Source organism: Schistocerca gregaria, chromosome 1, assembly GCF_023897955.1.
Source record: "Schistocerca gregaria isolate iqSchGreg1 chromosome 1, iqSchGreg1.2, whole genome shotgun sequence".
In the NCBI taxonomy this organism is placed as follows: domain Eukaryota; kingdom Metazoa; phylum Arthropoda; class Insecta; order Orthoptera; family Acrididae; genus Schistocerca; species Schistocerca gregaria.
Genome location: NC_064920.1, coordinates 197,877,510 through 197,898,519, shown reverse-complemented (window position 1 = coordinate 197,898,519; position 21,010 = coordinate 197,877,510). Strand labels below are relative to the sequence as shown.

Genomic DNA, 21,010 nt, shown 5'->3' with positions numbered 1-21,010 from the left:
TGAGAGGCAAGGCTGGAAGTGAGAAATTCCATGAAGGTTTGGAGAGGGTGATTTTGAGGAAGAGGAGGTGGGTCCCGCTGTGATGGAGGACGGAACTGTTCCAGGCAGGGTTCAATTTGGATAGTGTCTTGGGGAGTTGGATCATTAGGAGTGGGATCGGGATTATTTTTCTTCATGGCAAAGTGATATTTCCAGCAGAGACTAAGAGTGTAGGACAGTAAATCTTTGACAACGGCAGTTTGGTTGAGTCTGGGAGTGGGGCTGAAGGTGAGGCCTTTGGATAGGCCAGAGGTTTCGGATTGGGAGAGAGGTTTGGAGGAAAGCTTAACTACTGAATTGGGGTGTTGTGGTTCCAGATTGTGTTGACTAGAATTTTGAAGTGTTGGGGGGAATGGAGCTGGAAGTGGGAGATTGAGTAGATGGGAGAGACTGGGTCTGTGTGCAATGAGAGGAGGTTGAGGTTTGTTGGAAAGGTTGTGGAAGGTGAGTGAGTTGCCTTTCCAGAGGTGGGAAACCAGGAGATTGGATAGTTTTTTGAGGTGGAGAGTGGCATGCTGTTCTAATTTGTGGTTGGCCTGTAGGAGGATGCTATGAACAGCCGGTGTGGATGTGGGAGAGGAAAAATTGAGGACTTTGATTTGGGATAGGAGTTGACGGGTGTGTTCATTGGCCGAGTCGATGTATAGGTGAAGGATTAGGCGGGTGAGGACTATGGATTGTGCAGTTTGGAACTGGTATAAGGACTGATGGAAAGAAGGATTGCAGCCAGAGATGGGAACTTTAAGTGTGAGGCCTTTGGGGGTAATGCCAAATGTCAGACAAACCTGAGTAAATAAAATATTGGAGCGTAATCTGGCTAGGGTGAAGGCATGTTTGCGGAGGGAATGTAAATAAAATTTAATGAGGTCATTGTAGGGATGTTTTGAGGTTGACATGGTATTAGAAGGTGGAAAGGGTAACATGAGGTTAAAGTGAAAATAAATAGATATATATATAGGGAGGGATAAATATGTGAAAAAAGTCAAAAAAGTGTTGGTTTGAGATGAGCTATGTTGATCCTGTGCTGAACTTAGGTTGGTGAACAACAATGGGTGCAAAGGTTAGGTAGTTGTGTTGTCTCCAAAACACATTAAAGGGTGGGGAAAATTTAGGAAAAGTTCGAAAAAACTGCATGTAAATGTATTCAAAGGACTGGTTATGTACTGGCAGATTATGAAAATGACGCTAACAATTGTCTGACGAAGAAATAATAACGTTTAAATCTGTGGGAAGCTGCTAAAAAATGATCGGTTATGTGGGAAAAACGGGAATGGAAATAAAACGAAAGTTATTGGAAATAGCTGAGATGGTTGTTTAATGGGTGAAAGGAACTGAAGCTGTGAAATAGTATTCACGAGTTTACACGAAATGTTTGTAAACTTGGAACAGTGGATTTTATAGCAGCGGTAATGTTGAAAGCGTTAAAAGTTTTTAGGTTATGGTTTGGAAGTAAATTACGTATTATTGAGTATAATTAGGCAGGATAAAATGTATGGTAGATTACGGAAAAAGAGAAGATGAATACAAAGTGAAACTACTTGTACAAACAGAAAGAGAAAGTAAAACTCACTCCCACATTCCAAATGTTTGAATCTTCTTTCTGAGTGTCTTAACCATGTTATTATTACTGATTTTAAGTTTCACTATCACCCACTATCACCCATCATTTATTACATAATCTCACACTTTTTTTATCAAAACATATTTTAATGCCATTTTTCAGGAGGTATTTATCTTATGACTGTGGTACAACCCCATTTAACTGAACTAAATGGGGGGAAGTCATATCAGATAACAATTTTTTTGTTTAAGCCCTGAACATCTAATACATACTGCAGTATTTTGTACTGTACAAATTTATGAGAGCTTTCAAGATCGAATTAATTCCAAAATCTCTTTGTGTAGGCAATGCTTATGTTCTTCATTATGATTAAAATTACAGTTACAGGATTACAGTGCATTAATATACGGTATAGTTTGCAGCATAGCTCAAAATAATACTTGCAACAGCAGAGAAATAATCACTCAAATGTACTATTGTTGGTAGTGTAGGTTTGTTCAGACCAGTGAGTCGGTGGGTAAGTAATCCAAGGGCAGGTGTTCACCTCTCCCTGCCTACCACAGCCCAGAACTCTCTTGTCTTAATTTTTTTTTTCTGTCAGTACAGTATCTTTTTTTCCCAATTGGTCATTTTTGGAGTTGTTTCAGATAACCCATGTTTCGGATGACCTGAGTTCGGTTAACTGGACTTTACCGTACATCTGTGCACATCAGGTCTGGCAATACAGAAAATGTGTGTGTAACCTTGGTCTTCATGAGAACTATTGTACTCTGATATGTACTCTGTCAGTAAATGTTTGAGTACTAACAATATTCTGCATTTATTTCCATTCACAGGTGCTTGTGTGCAACACTCTGTGACCACTGCAGCTCAACCCTAATGCCACGAGACACCAAAGAAATAAGTGTTTTGATGATTAAATTAGCTCTGGCAGTGTATATGCATTGTGTTGATGATTTGTGGCAATTTAAAGTGATTTTTACAGCAGAAAATAAATACTTTGCATTCTGTTTTTATTTATATGTCCAAGTAGCCATATTTATTTATTCATCCATCATAACAGAAGTAACAAGAAAATCCATACACACACACACAAACACACACACACACACACACACACACACACACACACACACACACACACACACACACAATGTGTAAGAATCCACGCACAGAACAGCTTTCTTTTTTTACATAATTCTGTTAAAAAACATACAAAAAATACATACCATAAGGCACAAAAAGTGTTAAAAGGAGAGCAGCACCAGCTAGAAGCATTGTTCCACACATCAATGTTTTACGACCCCATCTATTCAGGGTACACAGTAAAATTATATTTGCTGGAAATTCTACTGCTCCTGCTATGAAAAAATTGAGATAATCATTTCCTCCAAGATTTGATGTGTTCCATGACAAACCATAATATGTGCCACTTATGACAAACCTGTAAAAAAAAAGTATGCATGAACATACATACCAGACATCAGTTGAATTTGAACAGTAAGATACTGTAATTATGTTGGTATTCTCTCTTCATTAATCCTAACCCATGCACTTCACATCTAATTTTAGTGACTTTAGTTAAGGCTGCTGAGAATGCAAACACAGATGCAAGCATTGTGTAAATATTGAATCAATGTGGACATAAAGTTATTTAGCTCTATCTCACAGTTCACCTCGACAATAATTAAACTACACTGTATCTTACAATTTGTACTTTGTCATGATTAAGGCTCTATTAATTTTGGTGGAGATACTAAGTATTCTACTAGACTGTGAAAAACCTTTTCTCATCTAGTGACAAACTAGGCACAAGCTTGCCAAACTACTACTAAAATGAGTGTAGTAAAAATGGAAGAATGCATGAAAATGAACTATCTGAATTCCAGCAGCACACTGGGTTCCCAGTGTTCTTTAGACATATTTGCAAGGAGCCAAACAAACAGTTGGACAAGCATATTCCAACATGCAAAAAAAAAATGTTATTATTTACAGAAAATAAAGTTTGCTGACAGTATAAATATCTGACTTGATGTGACTGATCATAGAAAATACATATAACCTAGCAAGTGATGCAGCAAAACAAAAGAGTCTAAATCCCACAGCATCATTTGATAATAGACTTATCAGTGAGACAAGAATGCTCATCATAACTTCCCTTAGGTAACAGATAAATGACAACAGAGGCTGCTTGTCATTGAAAATGCTTTGAATAAGAAAATATGTATCTGTCCAGTATCAAACATAAAGGGAATAGTGGGTATCATCCAGCCCTTGGCCAGAAAGAGAGCTGGGTGCCACTAATAGAAAACCAAATACTTCAGAAATACATATTGAAAATAATAGCTACTGACATGATTCAATCATGTTCACATTTAATTCTGATGAGAAAGAATGACTGCAGTGTGCAGTTTTTTGTGGACTATTATGCATCAGTTAGATAATTAATCTCTCCTCTCCAACTGACAAGATCTTGTGTTGTTTGAGGGGAGGAGGCAAATATTTCTTATCAGTATCTACTAGTATATTGAAGATACTGCTAATCAGAAAATAACCGCCTCTCTTGTCTTATGCTGGCATCCCAATACTGTGCCACTAGGGATGTGTAATGTGCCAACAAACTCCAAAAGGATTCTTTTTTATATTTTTCAGGACTATGAGACTCATTACTTCTAAATGTCTGTCAGTTTATCTGTTTTTGCTGTCAGTTTCAAGAAAGTAAGTAGATATTTTATCTATATTTGTTTGATGTAAGCAGAGGTTTAGACTGTTTTGTTCAACACAATAATTATAACAACTTTAACTGATCTATTAAAATTATATTTTTTAGTAAATGTGAAAGAAAAACTTATAACTGACAAAAAACTATAAAATTCACAGTTTTTAATTCATATATCCAAACTTGAAATTAGAATCTCAATCAGATAAAATTATGGGTAGTTTAACTGTTGCCAAACAGCTCTTCTTCACTTATATAAATAGGCGCATGGAACAGGCCTTAGCACTTGCACCTTGAAACTCGAAATGTTATGCATCACCTATTGGAATGAGAACAGGAGTCAAATAATAATGGGCTGGGAAATATTACGAATTGGTAAGCCTCTTTGAGGAACACAGCAAGAATACATGGAAGGATATTTGCAACAAAGTGCAGACGTACAGCTTGTGGTACATGTGATCAGATTGTTTATATCCGGGTTTTTGTCAAGCCACATGAGTGATGCTTCCTCCAGCTTTTCAGAGAAGTTGTTGTTGAAGGATGGTCCATTGCACAGAAGCCAGCAACTGTTGTGTTATTGTTGCAGTGTTGGCATAGTAATGTCATGAGAGAGCAGCACATTTCTGATCATGTCACTCCATGTTTTTGACCAGCAGGTATCCTGAAGTTGATAATGAAAATTGCAGGATTACTGGCCAAACATTTCTGGAGGAAATCAACCACTAGACAACCATGTCTTGACTTTCATCTGTATCCTCTACCCGGTCCTTCATTATTCTATACTGACCTTGTTTTTTTAGTGCTGTTATGCTGGGTCTAAGTTTCATTAAATATGATGATTTTTACCAAAAGTATTTCATTTTATTATTTGTCCTTTGTTTGAGAGGTAGAAGAAATTTCAATTACAGTATATTTTTGATCTTCACTCAAAATCATAACATAATAACCTGTGTCTCCACACATTGCCAACACTTTCCAAATGACTGACTGCCACCACTGCAGCTAAAGTGTGACAGAGATTATGAGTACAGTTAAGTGTTGACTGCCTTCATCAAATTCATAGATAGTCCTAATGATCTGTGCTGTAGTGCCAGTGGGTGGTGTAACTGACGTGCTCTTGTTCTTTCTTCATTATACCAGTACCTCGCTGAGGGTTATGGAAAGGTTCTTTCCCCAAAATGAAGGAATAAATAGCAAAATAAATGTCAAAATTAACACTCAAACAATCGATACTCCAAGTTGGAACATCAACAATATAAGGAAAAGGTAGATTGCTTCTTACCATAAAAAAATATGATGTCTTAAGTTGTAGACAGGAGCAATGAAAAGACAATTACTCACTAGCTTTCACCTAACGACTTCATCAGAAAACGATATGCACACAAAGTCATTTTCACATGCAAGCACCCTCACACACACATGACTGCCATCTCTGGCAACTCAAACCAGATGTGTGCATGAGATGTGCTTTTTTGTGTGAATGAATGTGTATGTGTTTCCTATTCTCAAGATGATTTTGGCTGAAAGCTAATGTGTAAGTCACAAAGAAATTACAAACATTGGCTATGAGTGGGATTTGATTTATGTCAAAGAGAAAACCAGAAAATTTGTACTGGACCAAGATTCTAACCTGGGTCTCCTGCATCATCCAGACAGTGGTCATTGCAACTGCATAGACCACTCTAGCAACTTATTCACATGTTACTAATGTTCCAGGTGCAGAAGTATGAAACAAGAATTTGGTTGCAATAATTAAACATCTGTTGTTTGAAACTGATAAACAATATTTTATTCAAAATAATCTACATTGCTATTTACACATTTCTCCCACCTCTCCGGCACACTATGAATACCACACCTAAAACAACAGTTCTTTTGAAGTGAACTAGTCAGCAAGCCATTTTCGCACATTTTCATATGGATTGAAGCATTGTTCAGTGAGATCTTGTCCCAATGATACAAATAGATGATAATTGGATGGACCCAATCTGGAGAATAAGCTGCATACCCTAGTATTCCCCAACTCAACACCTCAATTGTTTCCCTGACCTGTTTTGTTGTGTGCGACGGGGCATTATCATGGAGCAATATGACTTTGTTTTACCTTTTTCCATATTCCAGACATTTTTCATGTAATACTCAATTTAAATCAATCATTTGCTGTTGGTAGCGATCAGTGTTAAAGTTTCACCAGCTTCTTCTGATCCCACCAAACACAGAGCACTGTCTTCTTTCCAAAGTGATTTGATCTTGAGTGGATGTTGATGGTTTGCCTGCATTCACCCCTGATTTATGATGCTTAGGATTCTCAAAATATATCCATTTTTCATCACCTGTCACTATTTGATGGAGAAATGACTTTTATTTGTATTTGGTGAGCAGCATTTCACAAGTAGTCTTTTGGTTTGCTTGTTGTTTTTCATTCAGTTCATGCGGAACCCATTTTCCCACTTTCTGCACATTTCCCATAGCTTTCAATTGACGAGAAACAGCTTTCTGCATCACATTCAATTGTTCCATGAGTAGCTGTTGAGTTTGACTGTCATCTTCATCCAATAATGCCTGCAATTCATTGTCTTCAAAGGTGTTAAGTGGTTTCCCGCGCTCGTCATTTCTCATGTCAAAATCACCACTTAAAATTTTTTTTAACTGCTCAAAACACTGTGTTTCCCAAAGAGAATGTTCACCAGAAGCATCGACAAGCATTCGATGTGATTCTGCAGCAGTGTTCTTCAAATTATAACAGAAAACCAATGCTGCTCGCAAATCGTACTTCATAGGCACAAAACTCAACATGCTTCATGTTTAAAACAGATACCAATCTATAGAACTTGGGTTACTGTGTGTTGACGTTCATCGTAAGCCAGTATGGGAAGCACATGGTGCTGCAGATGTGGTCCCACTGGCCCTACACATATGGCTAGCACGATCCATAGGGAAATTCTGGTTTAATACTTCTGCACCTAGGAGTGTTCCTTGCTCATTACTCGCAGCATTTAGCCAATTTCCATAAGAGTTCAAGCCTGGCATGCACCTGCACTGAACAGATCATTGACCATGCTCATCTTAATTATATATATGTGATGTCTGTTCTTTCAGACATGTCCAAAGAACAGACACCACACATATATAATGTGTAACTGTTTTTTGTTGTGTCTGTCTGCAACTTAAAGTGTCATCTGTGTGGTAAGTAACAATCTATCTTTTCCTTATATTGTTACGATTAACATTCACTTTCATGATAAATTTTATTGTGACACATTTTGCAGCTACATGATGCACCTCTTTTTTTTGTTTGTTGTGGCATTAATTGAACACAGAGAGAATGAGGCATCGTGGGAGCAGACTTCCAACCAAAAATCCTTCCTCACGCACCTAAAAGCCTTGAAATTCTTAGTGTGTTCAGTGGGCACTCAATTCAAAGATCATTTATATTCAATTCATCCTTATAATATGACTACTTCAGCACTTCTCATTCACATTTTTTGACACAACTGAAGGACAAACCAACATCTAATAACTCCATCACACTTGTTATTTAAAAACATCAACTAAAAGTTGTTAATTGTGAGAGCTCAGCATTTGGTGCTTTATTTTGGTAATATAGCTGTCTAGATCTATCATATTTATCTAAGATATGCATAAATTTTTAATTTTTTCAGTTCTTTTTTTAGAACTTGTAATGAAAAGGATTTGCTAGCCAGTAAATTAACTTAAGGATTTGACACAAATAACACAAATATTTGTTAATTAAAGTTATTCTCATACACACTGAAGTCCTTATCACAGTTTATATGTACTTATACTCTAAGAAGACTCCCAGACAGGTGGCTGATGGGAGTGACTGAACTCACACAAAATAAATAATGTGGACCAAAACTGACTGCTTTTTGCTGCACCAACATTGTCTTTAACGCATCTAACATGTCAACATGTTCAATGGTTTCAAACACAGTTACATATGAGATTTCAGCAACTGTTAATGACCTGTGCCACTTCAGCTTTCATAAAAGCAGATACATTAAAAACACTGTAGCCTGCTAAGTACTGCAATGTCAACACCAAAATTAATTAAATTTTTGTCTATGTCCATAGACACATTTTCAGTGATAGAGGACAGTTAGACAGTTTTTATGCAATCACTGATGGAATTCTGTGCTTTACTTTTTCTGTCTGCTTCCTTCTGCATCAGAGTGAACTGCACAATTCTGTCATTGCACTGTATGGCTATATTACTGTATGTGAATTTTGAACTAAGGCTATACAGATCAGGAGCACAGGTACTGACATAAGTACATTGTATAGTGCACCCTACCAGAGACACTATTAAACAATAAGGTATATTATATTTTTATGTAAATCATTTATAGGTACTCCATATCTGAATGCCCTTACAATTCCTGTTTTAAATTTTAGGACAAAATTCTACATATTTATATGTGGCTTCTGCCTATAAATAATTATATGGGAGTAAGACATCTCAGCATGTAACAATGTCAAATATTCATTTCAACCAAGTCACATTTTATTATTGAGAAAGTCATTTTAGCAATCTTTGGCAAGACTCAAAATTGTTATATTTATATAGCTCCAAGAATATTTAAAGAATTCATTTCAGTAACACCCCTCCAAATAATTATTTCAGCAATCATATCTTTCAAGTAATTATCATTAAACCTGTATTTATTGCTTTCATTTTTTATTTACATAGACACCAAATTTGGTAACTGTGACAGCACTTGATTATTGTCTACTAATCCATGCATTGTTTTCATTTTCATGCATAAAACCTTGATTCGAACCATACCAAGCGGATGGAAAGATACCAGGTCAGAAGGAAACAAATCCCAATATGCCGCATGACAGATTCTGTTGATTTTTTAAAAAAGTTAAAACTTTCTTTTTATCACTGGTGACTTTTCTGTACAGAGTTTAAGTACTATTTTTTTTCAAAATTTTTCTATTTGCAGAACTTCTTTCACAAAGACAATCTCACCATTGCTGTTTAATCATAGCACAAGTAATAATGGCATTCATTTGCACCACGATTTCAACAAAGTGTATCTAGTCTACAACGTTTTACAGCTGGACACCATTACATGGTATTTGGCAACAGTGGGAATATTGCTTAGAAGGGTAAGATATATTTGTGTGTTAGTGTAGCTAGATAATTAATTAATTAACATACACAATTTAATTTTTCTAATTACTATTTGTAAGGGAGGCTCATTTTCATGATCAGCAATCAGTTATGAATTCCACTAGTCAGATTGGCGATGCTGAGAAAACTCTTAACACCTGACAGTAGTGAAGGATACTGTTCTACAAATACATAGACATACTAAATTACAATTAATAATGTAAATTACAGAAACTGCAGATGCTCAGAACAAATCACCCACTGTACAAAGGAACTTAGTTATGCAAGTTAATGAAACTGCATGTGGAAAAAAAAGGGCACTGAACGGTTCAGTCATTACCAGCAGTCAACAACAGAAGGAAAGCCAGCTGGCTGCAAGAAAAAGAAGTGACACCTGATCAGACAACAGAAAATAAATTCTTCCACTGTAAACAATAACAGCAAGCATGAGGCAGGTCTGCACTCTGTACATTCATGAAGGAAACTGACAAATGCACCAGAAAAATTATTTCCACACAACTTAAACACACAGAAAGAATGCACAAACTAAGAGTCCAAACCTTAACAGTGGAAATTGGTAATGTAAAAGATTCCGTCACCTGGCAAATCAAAGAATGAGTGAAACTGTGGTAAAAGAAGTTACCACACTAAAAAAGATGTAAACAAAATTAATTAGATGATAGAGAATGACATCTCATCTATTATTTCAGCAAACAATTTGCCTGGCCCACTGGTACTTCTATACTGTAAGCTGGGCCAAGCACAGAGCTACAGTCTAATGTTGCTACTAATACTCAGTACAGATTACCCTTCTCATTGCCAGCACAAAGTTACAGGTAAATATGATTCCTCATACGCAGTTTAGTGTGTTTATGCCTGAAAACAAATCCATTTCACCTCATGACATTCATTCAGTCATTTAGTGAAATATTTTGAAACCCCCAATTCAACTCATCTCAGATACAGTTTACAAAATATATTTTTGCTTGTACCTCCTGGAATATTGTAAGAGAATGGTCATAAGATATTTTTATTTATTTATTTTATCTGATCTGCTTAGGGTCATTAGGCCCTCTCTTATACTGGACCAGAGTTTCATACAGGGTGTTTCAAAAATAACCAGTATATTTGAAACGGCAATACAAATTAAACGAGCAGCGATAGAAATACACCGTTTGTTGCAATGTGCTTGGGGCAAAAGTACATTTTCAGGCAGACAAACTTTCGAACTTACAGTAGTTACAATTGTCAACAACAGATGGCGCTGCAGTCTGGGAAACTCTATAGTATGATATTTTCCACATATCCGCCATGCGTAGCAATAATATGGCGTAGTCTCTGAATGAAATTACCCGAAACCTTTGACAACGTGTCTGGCGGAATGGCTTCACATGCAGATGAGATGTGCTGCTTCAGCTGTTCAATAGTTTCTGGATTCTGGCGGTACACCAGATCTTTCAAGTGTCCCCACAGAAAGAAGTAACAGGGGTTCATGTCTGGTGAATAGGGAGGCCAATCCACGTCGCCTCCTGTATGTTTTGGATAGCCCAAAGCAATCACACGATTGTTGAAATATTCATTCAGGAAATTAAAGACGTCGGCCGTGCGATGTGGCCGGGCACCATCTTGCATAAACCACGAGGTGTTCGCAGTGTCGTCTAAGGCAGTTTGTACCGCCACAAATTCACGAAGAATGTCCAGTTAGCATGACGCAGTAATCGTTTCGGATCTGAAAAATGGGCCAATGATTCCTTTGGAAGAAATGGCGGCCCAGACCAGTACTTTTTGAGGATGCAGGGACGATGGGACTGCAACATGGGGCTTTTCGGTTCCCCATATGCGCCAGTTCTGTTTATTGACGAAGCCGTCCAGGTAAAAATAAGCTTCGTCAGTAAACCAAATGCTGCCCACATGCATATCGCCGTCATCAATCCTGTGCACTATATCGTTAGCGAATGTCTCTCGTGCAGCAATGATAGCGGCGCTGAGCGGTTGCTGCGTTTGAATTTTGTATGGATAGAGGTGTAAACTCTGGCGCATGAGACAATACGTGGACGTTGGCGTCATTTGGACCGCAGCTGCAACACGGCGAACGGAAACCCGAGGCCGCTGTTGGATCACCTGCTGCACTACCTGCGCATTGCCCTCCGTGGTTGCCGTACTACTTTACCAGCACCTTCATCCGTCACGTTCCCAGTCCGTTGAATTTTTTCAAACAGATCCTTTATTGTATCGCTTTTTGGTCCTTTGGTTACATTAAACCTCCGTTGAAAACTTCGTCTTGTTGCAACAACACTGTGTTCTAGGCGGTGGAATTCCAACACCAGAAAAATCCTCTGTTCTAAGGAATAAACCATGTTGTGTACAGCACACTTGCACGTTGTGAACAGCACACGCTTACAACAGAAAGACGACATACAGAATGGCGCACCCACAGACTGCGTTGTCTTCTATATCTTTCACATCACTTGCAGCGCCATCTGTTGTTGAAAATTGTAACCACTGTAATTTCGAAAGTTTGTCCGCCTGAAAATGTACTGTTGTCCCAAGCATATTGCAACAAACGATGTATTTCTATCGCTGTTCGTTTAGTTTTTATTGCCGTTTCAAATATACCGGTCATTTTTGAAACACCCTGTACATACAGTACCTTTTTTACATCATAGTTACCATAGAAATAACAATTTTAATATGACTAATAGAGTTAAAATGATTTGAGTGCCTATAGTGACAATGCAAATAAATAATACTGACTGTTGTTGTTGTGGTCTTCAGTCCTGAGATTGGTTTGATGCAGCTCTCCATTCTTCTCTAGCCTGTGCAAGCTTCTTCATCTCCCAGTACCTACTGCAACCTACATCCTTCTGAATCTGCTTAGTGTATTCATCTCTTGGTCTCTCTCTACGATTTTTACCCTCCACGCTACCCTCCAATACTAAATTGGTGATCCCTTGATGCCTTAGAACATGTCCTACCAACCGATCCCTTCTTCTGGTCAAGTTGTGCCACAAACTTCTCTTCTCCCCAATCCCATTCAATACTTCCTCATTAGTTATGTGATCTACCCATCTAATCTTCAGCATTCTTCTGTAGCACCACATTTCGAAAGCTTCTACTCTCTTCTTGTCCAAACTATTTATTGTCCATGTTTCACTTCCACACATGGTCACACTCCACACAAATACTTTCAGAAATGACTTCCTGACACTTAAATCTATACTCGAAGTTAACAAATTTCTCTTCTTCAGAAACGCTTTCCTTGCCACTGCCAGTCTACATTTTATATCCTCTCTACTTCGACCATCATCAGTTATTTTGCTCCCCAAATAGCAAAACTCCTTTACTACTTTAAGTGTCTCATGTCCTAATCTAATTCCCTCAGCATCACCCGACTTAATTCGACTACATACCATTATCCTTGTTTTGATTTTGTTGATGTTCATCTTATATCCTCCTTTCAAGACACTGTCCATTCCATTCAACTGCTCTTCCAAGTCCTTTGCTGTCTCTGACAGAACTAAAATGTCATCAGTGAACCTCAAAGTTTTTATTACTTCTCCTTGGATTTTAATACCTACTCCAAATTTTTCTTTTGTTTCCTTTACTGCTTGCTCAATATACAGATTGAATAACGTCAGGGAGAGGATACAACCCTGTCTTACTCCCTTCCCAACCACTGCTTCCCTTTCATGTCCCTCGACTCTTATAACTGCCATATGGTTTCTGTACAAATTGTACATAGCCTTTTGCTCCCTGTACTTTACCCCTGCCACCTTTAGAATTTGAAAGAGAGTATTCCAGTCAACATTGTCAAAAGCTTTCTCTAAGTCTACAAATGCTAGAAATGTAGGTTTGCCTTTCCTTAATCTTTCTTCTAAGATAAATCCTAAGGTCAGTATTGCCTCACGTGTTCCAGTATTTCTACGGAATCCAAACTGATCTTCCCTGAGGTCGGCTTCTACTAGTTTTTCCATTCGTCTGTAAAGAATTCGTGTTAGTATTTTGCAGCTGTGGCTTATTAAACTGATTGTTTGGTAATTTTCACATCTGTCAACACCTGCTTTCTTTGGGGTTGGAATTATTATATTCTTCTTGAAGTGTGAGGGTATTTTGACTGTTTCATACATCTTGCTCACCAGATGGTAGAGTTTTGTCAGGACTGGCTCTCCCAAGGCCGTCCGTAGTTCTAATGGAATGTTGTCTACTCCCAGGGCCTTGTTCCGACTCAGGTCTTTCAGTGCTCTGTCAAACTCTTCACGCAGTATCATATCTCCCATTTCATCTTCATCTACATTCTCTTCCATTTCCATAATATTGTCCTCAAGTACATTGCCCTTGTATAGACCCTCTATATACTTCTTCCAGCTTTCTGCTTTCCCTCCTTTGCTTAGAACTGGGTTTCCATCTGAGTTCTTGGTGTTCATACAAGTGGTTCTCTTTTCTCCAAAGGTCTCTTTAATTTTCCTGTAGGCAGTATCTATCTTACCCCTAGTGAGATAAGCCTCTAAATCCTTACATTTGTCCTCTAGCCATCCCTGCTTAGCCATTTTGCACTTCCTGTCCACCTCATTTTTGAGATGTCTGTATTCCTTTTTGCCTGCTTCTTTTACTGCAATTTTATATTTTCTCCTTTCATCAATTAAATTCAATATTTCTTCTGTTACCCAAGGATTTCTACTAGCCCTCGTCTTTTTACCTACTTGATCCTCTGCTGCCTTCACTGCTTCATCCCTCAAAGCTACCCATTCTTCTTCTACTGTATTTCTTTCCCCCATTCCTATCAATTGTTCCCTTATGCTCTCCCTGAAACTCTGTACAACCGCTGATTCTTTCAGTTTATCCAGGTCCCATCTCCTTAAATTCCCACCTTTTTGCAGTTTCTTCAGTTTTAATCTACAGGTTATAACCAATAGATTGTGGTCAGAGTCCACATCTGCCCCTGGAAATGTCTTACAGTTTAAAACCTGGTTCCTAAATCTCTGTCTTACCATTATATAACCTATCTGATACCTTTTAGTATCTCCAGGGTTCTTCCATGTATACAACCTTCTTTCATGGTTCTTAAACCAAGTGTTAGCTATGATTAAGTTGTGCTCTGTGCAAATTTCTACCAGGCGGCTTCCTCTTTCATTTCTTAGCCCCAATCCATATTCACCTACTACTTTTCCTTCTCTCCCTTTTCCTACACTCGAATTCCAGTCACCCATTACTATTAAATTTTCATCTCCCTTCACTATCTGAATAATTTCTTTTATTTCATCATACATTTCTTCAATTTCTTCGTCATCTGCAGAGCTAGTTGGCATATAAACTTGTACTACTGTAGTAGGTGTGGGCTTCGTATCTATCTTGGCCACAATAATGCGTTCACTATGCTGTTTGTAGTAACTTACCCGCATTCCTATTTTCCTATTCATTATTAAACCTACTCCTGCATTACCCCTATTTGATTTTGTGTCTCTAACACTGTAGCCACCTGACCAGAAGTCTTGCTCCTCTTGCCACCGAACTTCACTAAGTCCCACTATATCTAACTTTAACCTATCCATTTTCCTTTTTAAATTTTCTAACCTACCTGCCCGATTAAGGGATCTGACATTCCACACTCCGATCCGTAGAATGCCAGTTTTCTTTCTCCTGATAACGACATCCTCTTGAGTAGTCCCTGCCCGGAGATCCGAATAGGGGACTATTTTACCTCCAGAATATTTTACCCAAGAGGACGCCATCATCATTTAATCATATAGTAAAGCTGCATGCCCTCGGGAAAAATTACGGCTGTAGTTTCCCCTTGCTTTCAGCCGTTCGCAGTACCAACACAGCAAGGCCATTTTGGTTATTGTTACAAGGCCAGATCAGTCAATCATCCAGACTGTTGCCATTGCAACTACTGAAAAGGCTGCTGCCCCTCTTCAGGAACCACACGTTTGTCTGGCCTCGCAACAGATAATAATAATAATAATAGTGGCAAATAAAAAAAAGAATTTACAGGCATACAAAATACATACATGTTTCCTGATATAGCAAATCCTGGGGAAAGGACATTTAAAGAGTCTGCACCAGCTTTCAGTTCACTTTCAGATTGAAAACCAATTTTCGAAACAAAACATACCCTTGTGGTTGGGATAGATGTATGTGTGTGTGTGTGTGTGTGTGTGTGTGTGTGTGTGTGTGTTTAGCAATCCAGCTGGTTACACTAAGTAATCATACAACTTGCTACAGTGTTGCGGCATTTGTGTAACATCTTTTATTTTGCCTGTGGGGCTGTTTTGTTTGTGATGATAAGTATTGAGAACGTGTACCTATATTTCTAACTAGATACCTAAAGGTACACTGTAGAGCACACCACTTACTACATTCCAAGTTACAATGCTTTACGCCTTCATTTTGTCTGCACGACAAACAAATTTATATGGATACAATAATTCATTGTGAAGTAACTTTTACTGTTTCCATTTATTAAGCGAGAGTTACTAGCATTGTATAGGGGGCTCAATGTGTTGTGTTTATTTTGAATTTCGACATGAATAACAAATATGATTCTTGTAGTCCTTAGAGGCATTATAACATCAACACAAAAAAATTTAATTGAACTTGTATCTATGTCCAGAGATACATTTTCAGAGATAGAAGATAGAAACAGTTTTTATGCAGTCACTGACAGAATTATATTCTACATTTTTCTTGATCAATCTTCAGCTTTTTCTGTCTGCTTCCTTCTTCATCTGGCATACACATCAGAATAAACTGTACAATATCCACCAGTGCTCTATACAGCTGTTTTATTATAGCTAATTTTAGATTAAGGCTATAGTGTTGGATCAGGAGCACAGGTACTGACGCAAATGCATTGTATGGTGCATTATACCTAACAAGCTAACAAAAAGAAGAAGAGTTGTATTAAAATTGAGAAATGTACAGCAGTCAGTCACTAATAATCTGTTTACTGCATAAACATAATAAACAGATTATTCGCAAGTGACTGCTTTGTGTTTCTCCATTTTAATAAACATAGTCGCCGAGTGCATCTGTTCCATATAGAATCAAACCTGGTAAATTTTATTTTCATATTAATTCATTTATAGTCACTTCATATCTGAGTGAACTCATCATCCCAGTCTTTTAAATGTTTAAGGGCAAAGTCTACATATTTACAACTGTGTGGCTGTCCACATATAAATACCAATGTGGAGACAGCCTCCATGAAGTCACATCTTATTGTCAAGAGAGCCATTTTAGCAATCTTTGGTGACACTGGGAACCGTTATGTCTATTATCTTTAAGGATATTCAAAAACTTCATTCAAATAATGTCACTTTAAATAATTACATCAGTCAGCAAGCCTTTTAATTAATTATTATTGTATTTATCTGTTTTTTTTTTTTTTTAAATAAACAGAAATGATACAGTATGCTGGCAGTGAACAGAAGGCAGTTAATAATTGGTGACAGTGTTCGATTGGTACTGATTCTTGCAGTCCTCATATAGTACAAGACACCACTGATAACCGTTTACACTCACTGTCTTACTGGAAAATGATCTGCCAGGATTATATAAAACTTACCACTGGAAAAATATATTTAATGATTTCTTCCTTAAATTGCTGTTCCTCATTAGATCCAGCAGAGATGGCTTTTGAACAGCAGCTGCAGTCCGTGCCTGAATTTTCTCTTCTTCTAGTAGTTTGTCCAGCACATCATCTGGAACATCTGCTTTATTCTCCTTGGCTACCTTGAGAATCAAGTGCTTGGCTTCATCAGTTTTGCCTTTTGTGAGTAACCATCTTACTGATTCTGGTATGAACCTTAAAAATTAATTTATAAATATAAAGTACCTAATTTCTGCAACATTATGAAAATGGAAATTTTTGATTGTTGTCCTTCAAAAATTTATCAAGATTTTGACAAAATTTTTAAATACTGAGTAATAGAAGAATGGTAGCATGATAGTATAACCAGAAAATTATGTTTATTTTTAATAGTCATTTTTTCACTAGTTATTAAGTTACTAATTGGTATGAATACAAGATAGTAAATGGTATACAAGCAGAACAAAAGTAGCATTTCATTAATCACAGTTAAGTTGCCAGTATACATTACAGAAGCAGTTTTATAATGGCTGGGTCCCTGCAGTGTACTTTCACTATTTCAACATCTTCAAGAGTTCCTTCTCATGATGCAGTCTATTAGGGATAACATGTTAAATGAATTAAAAAATACAGTTTTGAATATGCTCCACCACTATTTCTGTCTTATTCTAAGGTTGTATTTTAATGCGCAATTCACACATACGCACGTGCACATGTGCATGTGTGCACACACCTATGTCCCTACATTGTCCCAGCTGGACAAACAATGCCAGTGCTGCATTTTGGCAGGTTGATTAGGTTGTGGTGGGTGTTGTGTCAGGTGGGATCGAAGAAGGTGAGAGGCATGGAGAGGGATTCGGGTTTGGTGGCTGTGGCTCGGACGGAGGCAGCGAGTTTGCTGGCTACGAATGCAGGTGGGAGGGGTGGCAAGTACATGGGCTAGGCTTGTGAAGCATAGTTGTCAGAGCTGGTAGGTAGTGATACATATTGAAGGTAATGTGGGGGCAGGAATTGGGAGGGAATGTCAGGGTGGACAAAGGGGAGAGGATAAGGGAACAGTGGGTTACCGGAGATTTGAGGCCGGACATTTACAGAAGTGATGGGATAGTTCCCATCTGCAAAATACAGGGAAGGATCCACATGGTCCAGGTTGCGAAACAGCCATTGACATGTTGGGCCACCCAGTGGCACAGCATATTTCTCAGCACATCACACCTCCCAGTGGCACAATGTGCTGCTGAGCAAAACATGCTCAATTTCAACAGCTGCTTCACAACATGAGCCATATGGATCATTTCCTTCATCATCAGCTTCTCTGAACTACACAGATGTGAGTTACCCTTGCAACACATATTAGCACACACCAATGTGCAGCGTGTGTGTGTGTGTGTGTGTGTGTGTGTGTGTGTGTGTGTGTGTGTGTGTGTGTGTGTGTGTGTGTTTCTTAACCTCAAAAAAGAATTACTCTGAAAGCTAACAAGTTTTCTTCTTTTTGGGTGTGCCTACTGATGACTCAACATTTCTGCTTTTCAGTAAGTGGTCACCCTTAAATCAAAAGCATTGACTTTTCTATGGGTGTCATTCTACACTCCTGGAAATTGAAATAAGAACACCGTGAATTCATTGTCCCAGGAAGGGGAAACTTTATTGACACATTCCTGGGGTCAGATACATCACATGATCACACTGACAGGACCACAGGCACATAGACACAGGCAACAGAGCATGCACAATGTCGGCACTAGTACAGTGTATATCCACCTTTCGCAGCAATGCAGGCTGCTATTCTCCCATGGAGACGGTCGTAGAGATGCTGGATGTAGTCCTGTGGAACGGCTTGCCATGCCATTCCCACCTGGCGCCTCAGTTGGACCAGCGTTCGTGCTGGACGTGCAGACCGTGTGAGACGACGCTTCATCCAGTCCCAAACATGCTCAATGGGGGACAAATCCGGAGATCTTGCTGGCCAGGGTAGTTGACTTACACCTTCTAGAGCACGTTGGGTGGCACAGGATACATGCGGACGTGCATTGTCCTGTTGGAACAGCAAGTTCCCTTGCCGGTCTAGGAATGGTAGAACGATGGGTTTGATGATGGTTTGGATGTACCGTGCACTATTCAGTGTCCCCTCGACGATCACCAGAGGTGTACGGCCAGTGTAGGAGATCGCTCCCCACACCATGATGCCGAGTGTTGGCCCTGTGTGCCACGGTCGTATGCAGTCCTGATTGTGGCGCTCACCTGCACGGCGCCAAACACGCATACGACCATCATTGGCACCAAGGCAGAAGCGACTCTCATCGCTGAAGACGACACGTCTCCATTCGTCCTTCCATTCACGCCTGTAGCGACACCACTGGAGGCGGGCTGCACGATGTTGGGGCGTGAGCGGAAGACGGCCTAACAGTGTGCGGGACCGTAGCCCAGCTTCATGGAGACAGTTGCGAATGGTCCTCACCGATACCCCAGGAGCAACAGTGTCCCTAATTTGCTGGGAAGTGGCAGTGCGGTCCCCTACGGCACTGCGTAGGATCCTACGGTCTTGGCGTGGATCCGTGCGTCGCTGCGGTCCGGTCCCAGGTCGACGGGCACATGCACCTTCCGCCGACCACTGGCGACAACATCGATGTACTGTGGAGGCCTCACGCTCCACGTGTGGAGCAATTTGGTGGTACGTCCACCTGGCCTCCCGCATGCCCACTATACACCCTCGCTCTAAGTCCGTCAACTGCACATACGGTTCACGTCCACGCTGTCGCGGCATGCTACCAGTGTTAAAAACTGCGGTGCACAAATGCTGCGCAGCTAGCGCCATTCGACGGCCAACACCGCGGTTCCTGGTGTGTCTGCTGTGCTGTGCGTGTGATCATTGCTTGTACAGCCCTCTCGCAGTGTCCGGAGCAAGTATGGTGGATTTGACACACCGGTGTCAATGTATTCTTTTTTCCATTTCCAGGAGTGTATAAGTCATGGCAACTATGGTATAGTCTGAAGTACAGTAACAACATGAGGATTCCAAGATGTGCACTGAACCAGTACAGCAGTGTGTATCTGAATGCCAACATAAAACAGGGATCCTGTGTAGTAGGTTGTGGAAAAAGGTTGAAATGAAGCACATGCTTTGGAACTCTATATAAATTTATTATGTATGAGTTCAAATGGATCATAAATGAATCAACATCAAATACTGTGCATCAAAATAGCCCCCAGTGCATACAAAAAATATTTCCAAAAATGGGGAAGGCACTGAATGCCACTGCCATTGCCATCAATGTGTGCCACCTGTAACGGAAATGTCCTGAGGACATCCCCCTGTTTGCAAAGCCCCTCCCACGCAGTGGTTTCCTCTGTTGTGGAATGTGGTCAGAATCGCATGGACTGGAGTCTGATGAACAGGATAGGTGAGGAAGGATCCGTCTTGTAGCATTGCCAGCCTCACATTGAATGTTTCAGGCACTGGTGCCGAGCCATCCTTACATGTGGTTGCAAACTGTTGGTCAATTTTGGTAATGTCTGCCATGGTCTTTTGAATGTATTTATTGCAATTATGGTGATGACACATGTTTTCCCGATACACCATAGTACCACGATTTATGGAATGACCTTCATATTTTTACCTTTACTGTGTTTTCACCTCCTCTAAAAAAACGGTTTCCTCTGAAAGATACTGAACTAACATGCTTTTTTTGCATGTCAAACAAACTTTGAATTTTTGCACCATTAAGGGTGTTAATATTTAAAATCATTATAGGTTTGATTACTATTAGTCATCACAGGAGTTTGATGAGCTACATGTGCATAAAGTTTATATAACTTTTGGATATAATCATTTACACTTACAGAAATATTACTGGCTGCAATTCAAATTTTCACTGATTATCATAATCAAGAATCAAATTGTGAGGAGGCAGCATCATAATCTTTCCTTCATGAAGGGCCACAGTCATACAGGATTTTTTGAAA

At 39.1% G+C, this 21,010-nt stretch overlaps 1 protein-coding gene across 6 annotated transcripts in view; it reads right to left on the bottom strand.

The window, feature by feature from the left end:
- The window catches only part of LOC126336610 (organic cation transporter protein-like), a 366,616-nt gene that overhangs the window by 9,377 nt on the left and 336,229 nt on the right, over positions 1-21,010 (bottom strand). For all 6 annotated transcript variants that reach the window (XM_050000483.1, XM_050000492.1, XM_050000519.1 and 3 more), the window contains 2 exons: positions 17,024-17,263; positions 2,830-3,044 (listed from right to left, as the gene is read on the bottom strand). In XM_050000483.1, the coding sequence (XP_049856440.1) occupies positions 2,830-3,044; positions 17,024-17,263 (455 nt within the window). The remainder of the gene's footprint in view (positions 1-2,829; positions 3,045-17,023; positions 17,264-21,010) is intronic.